Source organism: Dipodomys ordii, unplaced genomic scaffold (assembly GCF_000151885.1).
Source record: "Dipodomys ordii isolate 6190 unplaced genomic scaffold, Dord_2.0 Scaffold75, whole genome shotgun sequence".
Classification (NCBI taxonomy): Eukaryota; Metazoa; Chordata; class Mammalia; order Rodentia; family Heteromyidae; genus Dipodomys; species Dipodomys ordii.
The window spans coordinates 5461087-5479547 of record NW_012267291.1 but is presented as its reverse complement, the minus strand read 5'-3'; the positions used below and the strand labels follow the sequence as shown (position 1 = coordinate 5479547).

General features: G+C 59.8%; 1 protein-coding gene across 2 annotated transcripts in view; it reads right to left on the bottom strand.

The window, feature by feature from the left end:
- Nfatc2 (nuclear factor of activated T-cells, cytoplasmic, calcineurin-dependent 2) overlaps window positions 1–18455 on the bottom strand; it is a 56844-nt gene extending 38389 nt beyond the window's left edge. The window contains exons 1-4 of one of the 2 annotated variants that reach the window (XM_013024365.1): window positions 18367–18455; window positions 16236–16407; window positions 8432–8634; window positions 7094–7266 (exon numbers count right to left, since the gene is read on the bottom strand). In XM_013024365.1, coding sequence (XP_012879819.1) covers window positions 7094–7266; window positions 8432–8622 — 364 coding nt within the window. In that variant the 5' untranslated portion in view covers window positions 8623–8634; window positions 16236–16407; window positions 18367–18455. Of the gene's footprint in view, window positions 1–7093; window positions 7267–8431; window positions 8635–16235; window positions 16408–18366 lie in introns of those variants that run through there. The other variant, XM_013024366.1, reaches the window with a different exon arrangement.
- Between the last annotated feature and the right edge of the window lie 6 nt (window positions 18456–18461).

The following is an 18461-nucleotide window of genomic DNA, read 5'->3' as shown; positions in this document are numbered from 1 at the left end:
CCCGCCTCCCCACCCCCACCCCCCGCCCAGCACGCTGCACCTGCTACCTGACCGGAAACGGAGCTGCGGGAAGCGGGGTCATGCAGACTTAAAGGGGAAAAGCCGCAAAGCCCCGGCCCGCTTCCCCTACGCCTCATCCACGTTTGCACGCGAGTGTGGGCAGAGGCAGCCATGTGGGGCCCTGGGAGACAGGCCGAGCCTCGGCCCCATTCCCGCACCCCCGGCACCTGCAGACCTGCGGGCAGCCAGGCGCGCCTGCGCCCCCTCTGCCCCCCGCCCTCTGCCCTCTGCCCCCTGCCCTCTGCCCCGCAGAACAAGAGGGGGAGCTGCAAAGCCCTGACCACTCCACACTCAACACACACACACGCAGCCCCGGCCCTCCACAGGGCCTGGGGGCCCGGTTCTTCACTTTGGGGTGGGACCATAGTGCTGCGTGCCTGGTCTCTACCCTCCAGGTTCAATAGCACGGCCCCCTCACACACCCCCCACGGCCCCCAGCTGTGACCACCAAACATGCCCGGATGTCCCCGAGGAGGAGGGTACACACCCAGTCACCCTAGCTGGCAGCCAAAGTCAAGTGATTCCAAAAGGGTCCGAGGGGCGGGCTTTTTTTTTTTTTTTTTAAGGAAAAGCAGTTTGGATGGTTCGTGGGGGCCACGGGCAGCCTGGAGTCTGGCTCCATGACTGAAGGGTGGTACCAAAAGGCCATGGTTTCCAGAGCTTGCTGTGTGACCCTGGAAAAGTCGCTTCACCTCTCAGAGTCATATGTCTCCTCTGTTAAAACTGCAATTGTACCAGAGTCTGCTCCACACAGTCCTGGATGGTCACAGGTCAAAATGCGGCTGTGATCAGATCTAACGTCAACCCAAACACCCACGGAGGGATAAGTGGGTTTCTGTTTATGGTGATGAAAATGTTCTAGAATTAGTGATGGTACTTGGTGCCGCTGAATTCCACACATTCAGGTGGATCAAATGGTCAGTTGTGTTGTGTGCATTCTGACATGGTGATACCCCGCTGGCGGTGCCTGGGCCCGGCCGCCCCTCTGGAAGCTGGCTTCCTTCTTAGATCCCACGCCCTTGGCCCCTGCTCGCTGTGCTTCTCAGGGATCCCGAGCTATCCAGGGTTCCTGTCCCCGGACATGGCCCTGGGCAGGTCCCCCATTCCTCAGCCTGGAGGCAAAGCCAGCGGGTCCACGAAGCCCCTGGAAGAGGAAGGAGGCAGGGCAGCCCCAGGGTCTGTCTGAAGCAACTTCTACCACCTATGGCTGCTGATTCGGGAGACAGGCCAGGGCCTGGGGGAGGGCCAGGCCTACTCCCACCCCTCCCCCTCAGTCCTGCCCAGCTCTGCAAGAGTGTGGGGATTCCGGAAGTTTCCTCGCTCAGCCCTGGGCTTGGCAGTCTGGCTGGGACGTGTGCGGATGTCTGCAGCCCAGCTCCTGCCTAAGCTCTGCGGTGGCCTGGCAGCGTGCTCCCCCCCCCCCCTCCTGGCGCATCAGAACGTGGCTCAGGGGCAGGAGGAGGGCTTCTCATATTTTCTCCGCTTTGAAAGTGCAGGCGTTCTTGGCTACCCCGCCTGACTTGGCACGGTGCGTGCAGCACACACGCTCCAGCGAGACGCCCCAGCTCGGGGACACTCACTCCACAAGCCAACGCCAGGAGCCCCGCCCCTACTCCCCCCCAACCCCCACCCCCAGAAGAAAACCTGTCACAATCTCCCTGCTGCCTTCAGACAGGAAAAGAATAAGGATGCCGGGCACCGTCAGCTCACGCCTGTCATCCTAGATGCTCAGGAAGCTGAGATCTGAGGGTCACGGTTCAAAGCCAGCCTGGGCAGGAAAGTCCGTGAGACTTTTATCTCCAATGAATCACCAGAAAACCCAAAGTGGCGCTGTGGCTCAAGTGGTAGAGGCGCTCGCCTCGAGCTGAAGAGCTGAGGGACAGCGCCCAGGCTGTGAGTTCAAGCCCCATGACCAACAAGAACAAAAACCAACAAAAGTGGGCTGTCTGTGCAGTGCGCACCTGTAATCCCAGTACCTGGGATACTGAGGCAGCAGAGCCACACCTCGGTGGGGCTGAGAGGAGAGGGAGAAAGGGCCTCACACAACCTGCTTCCTTTTAAGTTTACAACCCTGATAATACTGCTTCATACATGTTCAAGACCCATGATCAACCAAAAAGGAAGAAGAAAGAAGAAGAGGAGGAGGAGGAGGAGGAAGAGGAAGAAGAGGAGGAAGAAGGAAGAAAAAGGAAAAGGAGCTCACACCTATAATCCTAGTTACTCAGGAGGCTGAGATCTAAGGATCTAGAATTCAAAGCCAACAGAGAAATCCAAGAGACTCTCATCTCCAAGTAACCAACAAAAGAGCAGGCAGTGGGACTGTGGCTCAAGTGGTAAAGCACCAGCCTTAAGAAAACAAAAGCCGGAAGTGGCGCTGTGGCTCAAGTGGTAGAGTGCTAGCCTTGAGCTGAAGAGCTGAGGGACAGCGCCCAGGTCCAGAGTTCAGGGCCCACGACCGGACCCAAAAAAAAAAAAGAAAAGAAAAGAAAACAAAAGCAACTAAGCAAAGTTCAAGCCCCAATACACACACACACACACACACCTATGCGTTAACAACAACAAAAAATACCAGTAACCCAAATAAAAAGAATGGGCAAATTACTTGAGCAGACCCCTCACCAAAGAAGAAAAACAGCCACAAGCCTGGATGCTGAGCCACCAGAGCCACGCACAGGAGCTCCACAAGGAGACTCCTTTCCCTCCCTAGGGTGGTCGGGCTTGGAAGGACAGACAGACAGCTCAAGAGGCCAGGACCCTGCTTTCTTGAGCAGTGTGTAGAGGACAGGAGAGGGCCCCCCCTCGCCCCACATTCCCCGTCATCTGCCTCTCCACAGGCTCCCTGGGCAGACAGCGGTCACCTTCCACAGCTCAGCCACGTGTGGGAAGGAACCACTGAGTCACAGCCTGCACTGGCAGCATGTGCCGTGTGCAGTCCCCGGCTGGGAAGGTCCAGAGCTCCAAACCCCGAGAACCACAGGGGCAGCGGCCGCGGGGCAGACCCCAGGGGACCAGCAGGAAGGACAGACTTCCTCCGCATGGCTCTGAATGGCGGCTGCAGATGGCTGGGGCTCCCGCCACACCCACCAGATCTACAGCCTTAATTACACCCCAGTGAAAAGGTGTGTGGCAGAGGGAGGGAGGGGAGGCGGGAGGTGGTGACTGAGAAGAGGGGAGGAAATGCATCCCGCACCGCAAGGAACACCCTGAGCTCTGAGAAGACCCGCTGTGAAACTGCTGTAAGATTTGCTTGAAGCACAAGGCGCTGAGAAGCTGGGGGAGGTGGGGAGGAGGGAGTCTACAGGGTTTAGCTGGAGTAAGTCATGGGTAGAAAGCTTCTAGAAGGTTCTCCGGACAGGGTACCCCCCCCCAGGACCTCTCCTTTCTCTAGGAGAGTAAGTAAGAGAATCTCTAGGAAGTAAGAGAATCTTCTTCCTGCCCTGAGCTCTGGGCCCTGCAGACACGGATCACGGGAGGGGTGTGGGCAGGAGCCGTGGCCGCCATCACCCCAGGAGAGCCAGCGCCGCCCCCCTAAGTGGGCTCTCGGGAAGGAAGGATGGCTGGGTAGCTGTCATCCCAGCTACTCAGGAGGCTGAAAATGGAGGATGGCAGTTCAAAGCCAGCCCCAGCAGGAAAGTCCCTGGGACTCTGTGGCTGGAGGGACAGAGTGGCAGCCGGGAGGGGGAAGGGCTCGGGCACAGCACCCAGGTCCTGAGTTCAAGCCCCAGGACTGAGGGATGGGAGGGGAGGCTCGAAGCCAGCACTTCCCAAACTCACTAGCTCCACACCCGGGCTGCCGCCCAGACCAGCGGAACCAGAGTCTCCAGGCATCAGTACACACCCCCACACACACGTGTGTGTGCACATGTCTGGGGGGGCGTGTTCACAGGTGATTCGGGGGTGCGGTCCCAGCTGGTAATACTGCACTAGGGAGTACCCTGCCTGCCGGGCTCCGGCTCCCGTCCACACCTAGGAATGGCCTAGGAAACACACCAGGGACACAGAGCACCCGTGGCCGCTGTGGCTGGGCCGTGTCTTGTCTAATAGAACCTGAGAACTCGTTCTGTGCCCCAAAACGTAACTCAGTTCCCGAGTAAGGATGCAACTCCACGTTCTCATAGTAAACACCTCCTCCCCCGCGGGCCCACGCCGTCATCAGCAGATACTTATTCCACACAAACTGGGTCAGGACGTGTTACTCTCCCGCTGTCAATAAATATTTACTGCCTAGCTCCCTACAGATTATATAGTAAGGCGATCAGCCAATAAATATTTATGGGACTGCCAGGCCCTGGTCTAGGGAAATGGAGCAAACGAGGAAATAAAAAGTAACAGACAATTGGGGGGGGACCGCAAAGATGGGGTTGCTATGGAGACCACGAAGTTTCATAGAACCAGAAGAAACTTGAAAGCTGGAGACTGCTACCTACAGAGGGAAACAGAGCCCTTTACCAAGAAACGCTTGGTTTCCTCCTCTGCCAGAGCAAGGTTAGGTGACTCTCTGGAGAGTGGCCTGGTGGCCATCGGTGAGCTGCAGAGCCTCTGAGTGACAACAGAGGACTTGATGGGGGGGGGGGACTGCTGTGGCCTCACCCCCCCCCCCCCCGCCACAGAGTCGGCTTCCAGAAGGAGAGGCCTTCTCTGCTCCCCATCCTCCTCCACCCAGGCCTGCGCACCAGCCCGAGGCAGTCAAAACCTCAAAGTGGGGTGGGAGGGGAACGCCAAGGGGGCAGGGGTGAGGGCCGGGGAGGGGGTCTATGGAGGAGAGGGGGTAGAGGTTTCTAGAAGGATGTGGGTAACACCTGCCTTCCCTGGCCATCCTAGGTTTCTCTCTCCCAGCTCAGCACAAACTCATCACTGCCGCAGCCCAGCCCCCACCTGGCCTAGACAGAGGCCTGGGTTCACTTCCAAAGGCCACCCAGAGCCCAGCGGCAGCGGCTGCCCACAGCCAGGCTCCCGCCCTCTCTCCTCGCTGGCGTTCAACCCAAGGCCGGGGTTCCTCTGCCCTTCCTGCGGCAGACCACCATGCTGCGCTCCTCCCGCTTCACCTCTGCTGGAGATCACCTCTGATCACTCCCAACGCATGTGTGTGTGTGTGTATGCTGACAATGGAACCCAGGCTCAGTATGTATTCTACCACTTCCAACCAACTGCCATCTTTAATTTAAAAAAAAATTAAATGCCTATAATCAATCCTCAGAGACGTTGAGAGGATCACAGTTCAGGACCAGCCTGGGCAAAAGGTTATTGAGACCCCATCTCAATCAATAAGCCTGGTCACGGCGGTCACCTGTCTTCTCGGTGAATCAGGAGGCAGCTTGCCATCTGGTCTGGCGGAGGCAAAAATGATGGATTCCCTGGGGAGCACAAGGCACTCAGGGCGGGGGGCGGGGCCCGAGATAGAGAGGCCTGGAGTTCAAACCCCAATACCACCAACACAAAGCATGGCTCAGCTTTTCAGATCAGAAGACCCGGCCACCCCACGTCCAGACTCCCACGGGAGCCCGCAGGCCGCAGCCCCTGGGGGCCAGGCGCTGCCCTGTCCAGTCCCGTCTCCACTGCTCCCTGCCGCCATCACCTGCTCTTCTTCCCACCCTGGCCCCACCTCTGCAGGGAATCCCTGTGTCAGCTGGGCATGGAAAATGTCGAATGCAAAGAGGAAAGGCTGGAAGCATACTTGAACATGAAACATGACTGTAACAACATAAAATATCCTTAGAAGACTAAAGACATTACATAAGCACATTTCATGTCTGAAGCCATGTTTGTTTGTTTGTTTGGGGGCCTCGAACTCAGAACCTGGGCGCTGTCTCTGAGCCTGTTTGTACCCAAGGCTAGCGCTCTACCATTTGAGCCACAGTGCCCTTTCTGAGTAGTTTAGAGGAGATAAGAGTCTCATGGACTCTCTGGCTGGCTTTGAACCGCGATCCTCAGATCTCAGCCTCCTGAGTAGCTAGGATGACAGGCGTGAGCCACCAGTGCTCAGCTGATGTTTATTTTTGTCTTTATGTTTTCCCAAATAATTTCCAAACCTGCAAAAAGCCAACAGAGAGGAAGCGGTGTGATGTCTCAACGCCAGGCAGAAGCTCACAGCAAAATATGGCTCAAAAAACCAAACCAAAACGAAATGAACCTACGCCAAAATTCTCCTGAAAAGAGTCCGTGAGGAAGCCGGACTAGGTCTCCTGAAACCTGGCTGAACTGGGGGATGAGGGTGGGGGTGGGTGGAGGAGCAGCTTGTGGTAAATCATGCCGGGGTCTGCAGGGTGCTGACAGCTCCCACCTTACAACCCTAGCTACCCAAGAGGCTGAGATCTGAAGAACTGTGGTTCAAAGCCAGTCCAGGAATGAAAGTGTTCTAAAATGTCATCTTCAAATGAACCAGCAAAAAAGTGGGTTGGAGGCATGGCTCAGGTGGTAGAGCGCCAGCCTTTAGCAAGTAAGACAAGCAAGTGTGAGACCCCGAATTCAAACCCTGGTATGGAAACAACTGGTGACCATTTCTATGTTGCGGGTTAGCCTGGTCCTCAGCAGCGGGCGAGTGAGCATTCGCGTCCCTGTGGACCAACCCCCCCCCCGGCCCCTCCCCTGGCCTGCACCTGACCCTGGGCAGACCCCACCACCACCACCGGGCCGCAGTGGGCGGAGCAGAGGCCCTGGTTCAAATCCCAGCTCTCTGTCTTTGGGGCGGGCCCTGGGGGCTCCACCCCCTCGTGGGTACAAAGCCCTGAAGAGCTTTCTGGAGCTGAGGGGGCCTCAGCGCCCTACCCAGGCTGCGTGCTGGAGCTCGGGATGCCAAGGTCACCGTGATGAAGCAAGGAGACACCGTGTGCCCCCAACTCACCCCCCACCCCCGCATCTACCTTTTCTAGAACCAGAATATTTACGCCTTCCCACTCTGCTAAACCAAGCCCTGGGCTATCCAGTCACCCGTGCTGTTTTTTTATTATTCCCACAGTAAACAGAAGCCGAGCGACGTCCCGCGCGGCCCCCTGGGCCGTGGCCAGCCCCGGGCCCCGCCCCCGGACCCACTCACAGCACTCGATGGGGTTGGACGCGGTCTGCAGCGAGACGATGCGGCCGCTGGCCTCGGGGATGTGCACGCGGAACACCAGACGCACGCGCGTGTTCTTCCTGCCGATGTCCGTCTCCCCCTTCCGCAGCTCGATGTCCGCATTCCGCAGCTTCAGGATGCCCGCACAGTCGATGCTGTGGGCGGGGGGCGGGCCGGGGGTCACACACCACCGTCGCCCACCAAAAACAACTGTCCCTGCCACAAGGACGGGCGACCGGCCAGCCAGGGAGGCCACCGGGGCTGCCACATACCCCTCCCTGCAGGCCCCAGTGCCAGGCGCACACCAAGTGCCCCGTTAAAACCGCTGCAGCGCCCAGAGAAGCTCCCCAGCGCCAGTCAGTTCTCCAGGGAAATCTTCCGTGCTACATTGTCCCATTCTCACAAGTTCCCCCCAAAACGAGCCTGCTGCTCACGCCTGTAATCCTGGCCACTTAGAGGCTGAGATCTGAGGATCTTAGTCTGTGAGACTCTTATCTGCAATTAACCAGCAAAAAGAAATGGAGCTGTGGTTCAAGTGGTACAGCACCAGCCTTGAACAAGAAAGCTCTGGGACAGCATTCAGGCCCAGTTCAAGGCCCAAGACCTACACACACCTACAAACAAGTGCCCCAAACCGAGAGCTGCTGTCACAGTGCCACTGTGGTGGAAAAGAGCAGCCTGGGGTTAGGAGACGCACCCAGTTGTTCAAAGATAAGAGACCCAGCACGTGTGCACTCCGCTCAAAGCAGCCCCGGGACGTGTGGAGAAAGGGCGGGGCGGGCATAATCACACAAAGCGATTGCTGGCTCTGAGCCAGCCCGGCCTCCACGCACCCTTCTGTTTTCCTGACGCTTTCCTGCATTTTCTCAGGAAAGAGTTTTTGGTTTGTTTTTGTTTGTTTTTAACTCCAGCTCATGCCTGCATTGCTCCCCTGCTTCTAGACAAAGCAAGCTCTGCAAGCTTCACCTCCCAGTGCCACACCGGACAGGGTCTACGCTCCGCATCCGTATCAAATCTATGATTCACACACCTACCAATAAGACCTCACGCCAAGTGACGTGCTTCAAAGATTCCTAAGTACTCTCCTTGCTAAGATGCATGGAGACATTCTCACACAGAAGCCGACTCACGACAGCTCTGTCCGCAAGGCTCAGACCCTAGGACCCCAAGCTTGGCTGTGTCCTTCCCCTCTGGGCAGTCCTAACCTGAGCAAGGCCAGTCCCCAGACCTGCCCCTCTCCAGAGCCCTGGCCCCACCCCCAGGGCCCTGGCCCCGCCCTCAGGACCCTGGCCCCACCCCAGGCCCGCCCCCAGGACTTACGTGGCCCTCATGTTGTTCTTGGGCTCCAAGGGGATCTCCAGGACTTTGGTGTTGCCCACGATCTTCTCGTAGCTGGTGGTGGTGACGGTCTTCCCCGTTATCCGGTGCACCTGGTAGAAGGCGTGCGGCTTCAGGATGCGTTCGTCTGCCGTCCCGATGAAGATCTGCAGCCCCAGAGGCTTGGAGTCCATGTAGCCATGCAGCTGAGAGGAGGGGACAGGACGGAATCGTTGGGGTAGCCAGTGCGCTGGCTGTGTTCTGACCACCGAGATCAGAGCAGAGAACCGGCCGCGTGGCTGGGACACACAGCCACTGCAAACAGCTTGGTGGCTCACCGGCACCAGGGACTGTGGGTAACCCGCGGGGATCCTCCCCAATGTGGAATATTAGGTAGCCAGGAAAAAAAAAGACAGATTTGAATTGTACAGAGGGAGAAATAGCCGGAAGTGGCATGTTGCTGGCAACTGAGGGTCAGGGCGTGGAGCCGCACAGTCCCGACAACTGAAAAAGGATCTGGAAGCAGGTGGGAGCCCGGGGAGCGTCAGGGAGAGTCACACACAGCGACGCCCGAAGAGGACACTTGGGGGAGAAACACAGGGCACAATGCCCATGCACGCACCTCCGGTCAAATAAAACGACGCATCTGCAAACGAGAGGCTAAATACGCAAGAGTCGACATGACAATACAGCAATTAACCAGGAAAAAGAGCTAGGCCACAGCTCAATCATCTACGGCCGGGCACCGGTGGCTCACGCCTGTCATCCTAGCTACTCAGGAGGCTGAGATCTGAGGATCGAGGTTCAAAGCCAGCCCAGGCAAGAAAGTCCATGAGATTCTTATCTCCAATGAACCACCAGAAAACTGGAAGTGGCGCTGTGGCTCAAGTGGTAGAGCACTTGCCTTGAGCTGAAGAGCTGAGGGACAGCGCCCAGGCCCAGAGTTCAGGCCCCACGACCGACTAAATAAATTAATAATTAAAATAAAAGGTCTGAAAAAAGGGAGGGCAGCCTTGAGCCGGCCAGCGGTCAGCTCACAGAGGACACAGAACAGCAGCACGGAAGGAGCCAGGCGCCCGGGAGCGTGCCGGGCGCCGGGGTGCATGCCGGGCGCCAGGGTGCGTGCCGGGCGCCGGGGAGCCGGGGAGCGTGTGTGCCGCACCAACGGCTTCCTGTCTCCACCTTCGATCCCATCTCGCCACCCCGGGTGGCCCAGATCCTGTTGCCTGGGCCTCCCTCCGTGTTCGCAATGAGGAGCCTCGCCATCCTCCACCTCTCGAGTCGGTGGTGATGAAAACCAGGCGGCCCGCTGGCATGCACACGTACACGCACACGCGCGCACACACACACACACACACACACGCATGCACGCCCACCCCAGAGTCCAAAGCACGCCAGATTTGGTTCCAATGGCCATAGCCACCACAGGAGACCGAGGAAGCCAGCAGGGCCAGCGCTGGGCCTGCGGACGGAGGGGCCGGATCCCTGTGCCCAGCCCGGGGTCTGTGAACACATGAACACACACACACACACACACACACACACGATCGCCCATCCCCCTCCCCCAAGCTTCCTGGGCTCCTCCTCACGTGGGCAGTGGTGGCAGCTCTGTGGCCCCCTGGGGCTGGGGGACTCGGGGCAGCAAATTCCCTCTTGCCCGCCATTGGCCTGTGGCAGAGATAATGCTACAGAGGATCCGTTAGCTCTACACAGAGACCTTCTCACCCAGCTCCAACCCCTCCCTGCAGGTGACAGGATCCAGCACCATCTGACCTGTGTCTACCTTACCAACTCCACTGGGTCCAGCCACCTGGCTTCTGTGCCTTAGAAACAGGCCAGGGGTGCTTCCTACCCCAGGCCCTTTGCATGTGCTCCTCCCACAGCCTACAAGCATTCTTCCACTAGGTCCTTCCCTGACCACTTCCTCCCGATCCCTCAGGTCTCGGCCTAAGTGCGGGGCCTTCTCTGAGTCGCGGCTCCCCAGTGGCTTCCTGTTTGCTTCCTTCCTGACAAGGCTGAGTGTAAGCGCCGCATTATTTGCTTGCGGTCTGTTTCCCTCTCCAAGGCAGGCGGCCTCTTCCTCACCGAGGCCGGCACCATGAATGGTTCCTGGCAGGCAGTAGGGGCTCGGTAAATATTTGCTGGCTAAATAAATGGGTAGACGGAGGGCAGGTTCTCCTCGGCCTTGCGTTTGGAGGCTGACTCATTCCCCACGCCAGAAAGAGAGAGACAGACAGACAGAGAGGACAGAGAGGAGGAAGCGGCGGCAGTGTGCAGTCGGCGGCATTCCCTGCGATGTGAGGTGGCGGCAGGAATGCGCATGCCCGGGCAGGGGACATGCCGGGGCCTGGACAAATGAATTTTACAGCCCTGAGTCTGAGTCAAAAGGACAGTGACTTGGCAGCCTCTTGGGGACCATGAGGAAAAGTGAGACACAGACGAAGCGCCACTGGCCTCTGGATACTGGCCGGGATGGGGAGACATGGGGGGTACGGGGGGGGGCGTGGGACGGTCCCCAGGGGCTTGGCACACGGGCTGACCCAGCCAGCCGGGAAACGGCAGCTGCTCAGGCCGCGCCCCTCCGGAGGCCGGCACATCTGGACACATCTGGACAAGGCCCAGGCTCCGGCCTCTGGCCTTTCAGGCCACCCACACCTGGAAGGGGCTGGGGGGTGGGGGCAGGACTGAGCCCCCTCCCCCAGAGCCGCCCGAGAGCTCGGCCATGGCGGCCCCATGAACCCCTTCCCAGCCCCCTCTGGGATCCTAAGATCCAACTTCTCGGGTTTGGGCCCTAACTTAACACCCCACCATGGCCTCCACATACATGAAGAACTTAGCTCAAACCCGCAGCCGGCCCAGCCCTGCCTCGCAGGACTCCATCCCCTCTCTCGGTGGCTGTCTTCTGTCTGCTACTTTCCTTGTCTATACCCAGTCAGCTCCCTCTGCCTCAGGACCTTTGCGCGTGCATGGCTGCCGACCCACTAGGCTCCTTCCTGAAAACCTCATTGCTCCAGATGCCTGCAGTGCTGGTCTGGGCCTCTGGGCCTCCTCTCCCCCACCAGGCCTCTGTCCCCCCCCAAGCGTAGCCCTCAGCAGAGGCACAGGGCACAGACTCCCCTCGCCCATGAAGACCGGTGCACCAGCCCCAGGCCACACGATGTGGCTCGGGCTGTGGCCGCTCTGCGTGTGAGCAGCCTGAGGAGGACCTGGAGGTCTGTGGAACGGGAGTCACAAGCGACCTGCCACTCCCCCTCCCCGGCTCCCTGGGATGGGTGTGGGCCACAGAAGCCCCCCCCCCACTCCCCACCGGCCTTTCCCCTTCCGAGCAGCACCCTGACACCGGCGGCATCTGGACCCCCTTGCCCTGCATTCCGCCAAGGAGCCGTGGCAGAGCTGCAGGGAGTTGGGGGGGGGGGTGAGACGCTCGCCCAGCGGGGCAGAGGCCCCCCCCTCCGTCTCCCTTGCTCAAATCCCACTGCCTGAGATGCAGGTGTGCTGGCTGGAGCTCCAGCAACGGCTCGTGCCCTGAGGTCCCCAGAGCCTCGGCGTCGCGTCGGTGCTACCGAGGCCCCTGGGGAGGGCATCAGGCAGAGGCGAGGGTGGAGCGGCTCAGAGACGCGGGCTGGCTCCCGGCTGCACACAGGCTTCTGTGGGTGCTGAAGGACCGTGCCCGAGGGGCGGGGAAGCGGGGAGAAGCTGCCGCAGTCTGACTCTCCCCAGGGGGTGACGATGGAACTTGCTAGAAATAAAATCTCCGCTCACCGTCTGTCTGGCTTCCGAATGGCTTTTTCCTGGTGCCAAGGCGCCAGGCCTGGCAGCCGTGGAGAGGCCGCCGCGGCGGCGGCGGCTGGTGGAGCGGGCAGCGTCTGTGCGGCCGGCGTGGGGGGAGGGGAGCTGGTGGTGAGGCCCCTCGGGGGCCGGGGACCCACGTGAACCCCCCCCCAGGCCGAAGCCTGCTCAGGCTGGGCCGCATCCGGGCACCTGGGCAGCTCGGCCCCAGGTGCTGGCGACAGAGCCCGGCCCTGGCCTTTGCATACACCGGACCAGAGAGGTCAAGGAGGCTGCCTGGGGTGCCCAGCACAACGGGAAAGCCAGCCAGGCCGCCCGATGCAGGGGTCGTCCCGACTTCCTGCCAGGGAGGCCCAGGCAGACCTGGGACCCCAGGCAGGGGCAGCCCACGCTGGGAGCCCCACACACGCCAGGGTGTCGGCCAGGGGATGGTGTGAGACTGGAGGCCGGCTGCCACGGGCTGTGCACAGCACGACCAGCCCCATCCGGCCTGCTCCAGCCCAGCTGTGGCTCAAGGGGTAGAGCACCACACAGCTCCTAGATGGTGCCCGGGCCCTGGGTTTGAGCCCCGGGAACGCTCCTCCCCTCCCTGGGAAAGCACTGCACACTGAGCCCCAAACACATGCAGCTCCCCTGGCCCCCCGAGCTGCCCGGCCCCCCCCAAGCTGCCCGCCCCCCCCAGCTGCCCGGCCCCCCCAGCTGCCTGGACCCCAGGAGGAAAGGGGGTGAGGTCAAAGGGCACGGGGCGGGGAGAGGGGCGGGGAGAGGGAGGTGGGAAGGCGGGCAGCTTCTTCCCCCTCTCCCTCCCTGTTGTCCTCTATCTGCCCCAGAGTGGGGGGAGGGGGAGGGAGGGCTTGGCAGGGGGGCTAAGGAGCAGGTGGACAGCTGGGGCAAAGGCTGAGGAACTGTGTTCCTACCGCAGATGTTTGGGGGGTGTTCCCACTCTTTTACACAACTCGGGGGGCCACTGCCTGCTGACCTCCTCTGTGCAGCCGACAGGAGGCCCCTCCCCCTCCTCTTCTTCCCCTCCCCCTCCCCCCTCCTGTCAGCGGTGGAGGGAGGGACACTGGCCTGGCCCATGGCTCCAGCTCGGTTTCCCGGTCTTAGGTCATGGCAAACCCCCTGGGAAACCTAAAAACCACACTGGCTGTCAGCACTGAACTCTGCGCTGCTGCCGCGGCCTTTGTTCTGAGGCCAGGCCCACCTTCAAGCAAGCTCCGGCCCCAGGGCCTCTGCCCCAAGATACGGGCACTCAGAACTCTCCCCAACTCGCACCCCTTTGGGAAGTTCTCCTCAGAACAGCTCCCTGTCACCCACATAGCCCTCTGCCACCCGTGGTCACCTCCGCCCCTCCTGCGCCCCTCCTGCTGCGTGTTCTGTTTTGTGTTTTAACCACACAGCAGAATGCAGAGCTGGATGCTATCTGAAAACCACAGGAGAGTGTGTTCTGCCCAGCCCATCTCTATCTCTGGACAAGATCGTGAACACTTGGGGCCCCCAGGGCCTTGGGGTGTCTAGGGCAGGGGCTTGGAAGAGCCCAACACCCACACAAACTGCCTGAGAGCCATACACATGGCTGCCTCAGGAAGCAGCCATGAGACCTGAATCCTGCCATCGCAGCACACTCCCAAGGTCATCCCTGGACGGAATCAAGCAGCTCAGCTTCTTAGCATACTCTAGCTGACGCTACTGACGCACACCTGTAATCCTAGCTATGGAGGAGGCTGAATCCTGGAGGACGGCCATGGGGAGCCAGCCCCGGCAGGAAAAAAAATCCCCAAGACACTGTATCTCCAGTGAGCCAGCACAAAGGTGGCCTGGAGGCATGGCTGATGGGGTTGAGCACCAGCTGTGAGCAAGCCGGGCGAGCGTGCGCAAGCCCAGCGAGCGTGCGGCTCTGAGTTCTAGCAACAGCCACAAAAGAAGGGGGGGCGACCCCAGAGCCTCTTGGAAACAGGTCTGGGAGGCAGTAAACACAAGCTGGACCCCCGGGCTCGACTGTGTGACCTCACACAGTCACCTAACTTCTCTGGGCCTCCCAGGACCGGGGACCTGGCCCAGCACGTGGCCTTCACCAGCCCCGCCCCTTGCTGTCATCAGGATGACCCCGAAGAATGCAGAGGTCAAGGGGCAAGCAGGTCACCCCGGAAGGGACCCAGTGATGCCCACCATGGCCCCCGTCACAGACGGGGGCCCGCTGAGGCCCTCTGACCCACCAGCTGTAGGAACGCCGGCTCTCCCACATTCTGGAAGCTTCCGGCACACGGCCAACATGCGACGGGAGCGGCCCCTGCTGCTCATCTCTCTCCTTGGCTCGGGTGTTTGGAGACGGGGTTCTCATACGAACCCGGGCCTGGGACTCGGCCTCCTCCCGCCATGCTGGGACTACAGGCTGACCCTGCCACACTGAGTGACACCTGGACAGGAGGAGAAACAGCCCCAGACACCGCCATAGACACCGCCATAGACACAGCCCTAGACACAGCCCTAGACGCAGACAGACACAGCCCCAGACACAGCCAGACACAGCCCCAGACACAGACAGACACAGCCCTAGACACAGACAGACACAGACAGACACAGCCCCAGACACAGCCCCAGACACAGCCCTAGACGCAGCCAGACACAGCCCAGCCCCGGCCCCAGTCCCCAGGGTGTCTGGGCCACGCCCTCTCTCTTCACTAGGACCCTTTATGGGTCCCCCCTCCACGGGGTTGAGTTTTCCTATCCCCGGATGCAGCATGGTCTGGCCCCCCTAGACGCTCGGAAGGGCCACTGCGTGCCGGCTTTGGCCGTGGGCCTCACACAAGGTGGAGTCTCGGTGAAGATCTCCACTCTAGCCACGAGCGAGCCTTCCACCCCCAGCCGCCCCCAGGCCCCCCACTTCATCCCTTCCCACCCCCGAGGCCCTGCAGGCCTCCTCCAGCCCCCCTACTTCATCCCTCCCCACCCCTGAGGCCCCGCAGGCCTCCTCCAGCCCCCCACTTCATCCCTCCCCGCCCCCTGAGGCCCCGCGCATCCCCATCCGCGCAAACGGGTGCCAGCAAAGTCCTGCCCTAGCCATGGCTCCTGGGGTGCAGGGGCCACCAGGGCTGAGGGACGCGGGGCACGGGGCGCAGTCCTACAGCCCCGGCGGCTGAACCTCAGCGGAGGGGCATGGGCTGCACATACATCATTCAGGTTCCAGTGAAGGAGTGAATCTGGGGGTGTCATGAACACTGTGAGCTGAGCACCAAGCCCCTATCATGGAGCAAATCCACTTCAGGGCAAACAAATAGTGACATTCATTTAAATCTGCCCTGCCGAACATTCTGGGTAACAGGGGAGGCACCCCGTTAATCGTACCCGACAATCAATTTGTGCGTGTGTGTATGTTGGTCATGGGTCTTGAACTTTGGGCCTGGGTGCTGTCCCTCAGCTCTTCAGCTCAAGGCTAGCGCTCTACCACCTGAGCCACAGTGCCACTTCCAGTTTTCTGGTGGTTCATGGGAGATAAGAATCTCAGGGACTGTCTTGCCTGGCTGGCTTTGAACCGAGATCCTCAGATCTCAGCCTCCTGAGTAGCTAGGATGACAGTTGTGAGCCACCACTCATGGCTGACAATCCATGTTTCTACTGTAATTATTTAGAGGTTTTCATCTGCTTATTTGGGGGGAAATTTTTCAAGTTAGATAGAAATCCATAGACATAAAAAGGACATTGATTAGGAGTAGAAAACAGAAAGAAACACTCCTGAGCCTGCAGCTGAAACTGAGTGCCAAGGCCATGCTCCATATAGCGTCGCGTATTTAAATATGGAGGAGCGGAGAGCAAGTGGATAAAACAGCAGGACGGCGGGCGACGCTCTCTCACACGTGCACGGGCCCACCAACCCTCTAAGAACACCAAGAGCAAACTCCCTGCGTCCCAGCTGTGAAAGCCCCGCGGCGAACGCCCGGCACCAAGGGAAGAAGGCCCCGCGTGCAGCCCTGAAGCGTGGGGTGGGCCTGGGCACGGGCCCCGGCGGCCCAGTCCATACCTGAACCACGGGGTGGCCCCCGGTGGGAGCCTTCACGGCACCTCGGCTGCCCTCAGTCTCGTAGTGGGCGCGGTGGTGGGGCTTGGGCTGCACCTCGATCCGCAGCTCGTAGGAGCCCGCCTGGCTGGACAGCGGCCACTCCAGCGGCGGGAGGGAGGCCGTCACCGGGATGCTGGAGGGAGACGGGAGGTCAGTGGAGGGTGCACAACCACCCCTCCACTACACCAAACGTAAATGGCCCCTTTTCTGCATATCATGGCTGGTGATGGAGGACCGAATGCTGGGTTGCTGGGCAGACACCTGAGCGTCTTTTTTTTCAATCGTATTTGGTTTAATTTTGGATCCACAATGTAATTCTTTAAACCATAATGTTTTTACTTATGTTTCACCTACACTGTTATTCCAAAACCTTTTTGGTTTCTGTGTATGTGGTGCTGTGGAATCGAACCTGGGCCTCACGCATGCTAGGCAAGCGCTCTACCGCTGAGCAACCTTCCCAGCCCCCACTCGCGTGATCTCTTCCATCCTGACAAAGACGGGACATGGGAAGCTAACGCCACTCCAGGCCAGCTCTAGCGTGTTTCTAGCCGCCGTGGATACTCGGGAAATGGTGACAAGCTATACCTCCTACCTCCCTCTCAAGAAAACCTGCTCTGGGCACCGGTGCTCACTCCTGTAATCCTAGCTACTGGGGAGATCTGAGGATGCACTCAGAGGCCAGCAGGAGAGTGCATGACCCTCTGGTCTCCAATTAACTGCCAGGAAAAGGAGGGAAGTGGAGCTGATGCAGTAAAAGGCTAGGCAAGAGCGTGAGGCCCCGAGTTCAAGCCCAGGACTAGCCTGCGCACGCACAAGGAAAATGAAAGTGCTCTATTTCCTGTAATGCAGTATGTATCCTATGCACATGTGTGTACCACATGCAGATCTTTCTTGTAGTGGTTTTTCAGCCAGATGTAGTTAAGCACTTAGGAAGATTTGGTTAAGCACTTGTGAAGACTTGGTTAAGCACTTGCAAAGACTCGATGGAGCAGGTAGGAAGGGGCCACTTCCGCCCCCTCCTATCCTGATGCAGGGGAAGAGGCAGAGGTGGGGAGCCCCTCCCCACCCCATCAGTGCCAGGACCCAGCTTCCAACTACAGCCTCGCCTGCGAGAAAACCTCGAGCCCACCTGCCTGCCACTGCCTCCCAAGCCGCCCTCAGACTCCATCTCCACCTCAGTGGTAGCCCAGGAGTCTCCTAAGCTGCTGCGTGCGGCCAGTGAGCCGTGTGTGTGGGGGGGGGGGGGGATTCTATTCCTTCTATCATTTGTGCATGTTGGAAACTGTGCTAAATTCAAAGTTTGCAATATAAAGCCAAGCGACCCTGTCTGCACATCACAGCACATTGAGCAGAATCAAAGCCTTGCCAGACATCGGTGGCTCTGCCTATCATCCCAGCCACTCAAGAGGCTGAGATCTGAGGATTGCGGTTCAAAGCCAGCCCAGGCAGGAATGTTTGTGAGACTCTCATCTCCAGTAAACCACCAGAAAACCAGAAGTGGTGCTGTGGCTCAAGTGGTAGAGTGCTTGCCTTGAGTGAAAAAGGTCAGGGACAGTGCCCGGGTCCTGAGTTCAAGGCCCACGACCAACAAAAAGTAAAATAAAAATATAAAAGACTCAAAGCCTTCCGGTGAGCAGAGGCCTGGCTGAGATGGCCGAGCACCAGGTGAAGGTCTCAGCTGTCTGCAGTAGGGGTGGGGTATGGAGATGCGGTCCCTTGGAGGAGCACACCCCAAGGCTGCCCACGCCCTGTGTCTGAGCCACCCACAGCTTCCTGGTGGCCTATGTGTTAGCATGACCCCCTCCCCAAAGTCACTGTGTCCGTGGTCTCTCACTGGGGGACCCAGAGAGCAACCAATCAGAACGGAGAGGAGACTCGAGAGGTGTGGGCGCTGCCCTTCCTTCCCAAGGCCCTCTCTGGTCCGAAAGCCCAGATGGCAGGTGTGCACAGCCACACCCGGCCGGGAGAGGCTCACGGACTTCTCACCCAGGCTGGCCTCCAACCCGGATCCTCTGGGTCAAGCGGCAGGGATGGGAGGCGTGCACCCCGTGCCCGGCCCCGGCCTGGACGGCCCGCGGACCGGCCCACTCACCTGCAGATGGGGATGGCGGGCACCAGCTGCTTGGGCCAGGCGGGGGGCACCAGCAGGATGGACTCGGGGGGCGGGTTCCCCCGCTCCTCCTGCTC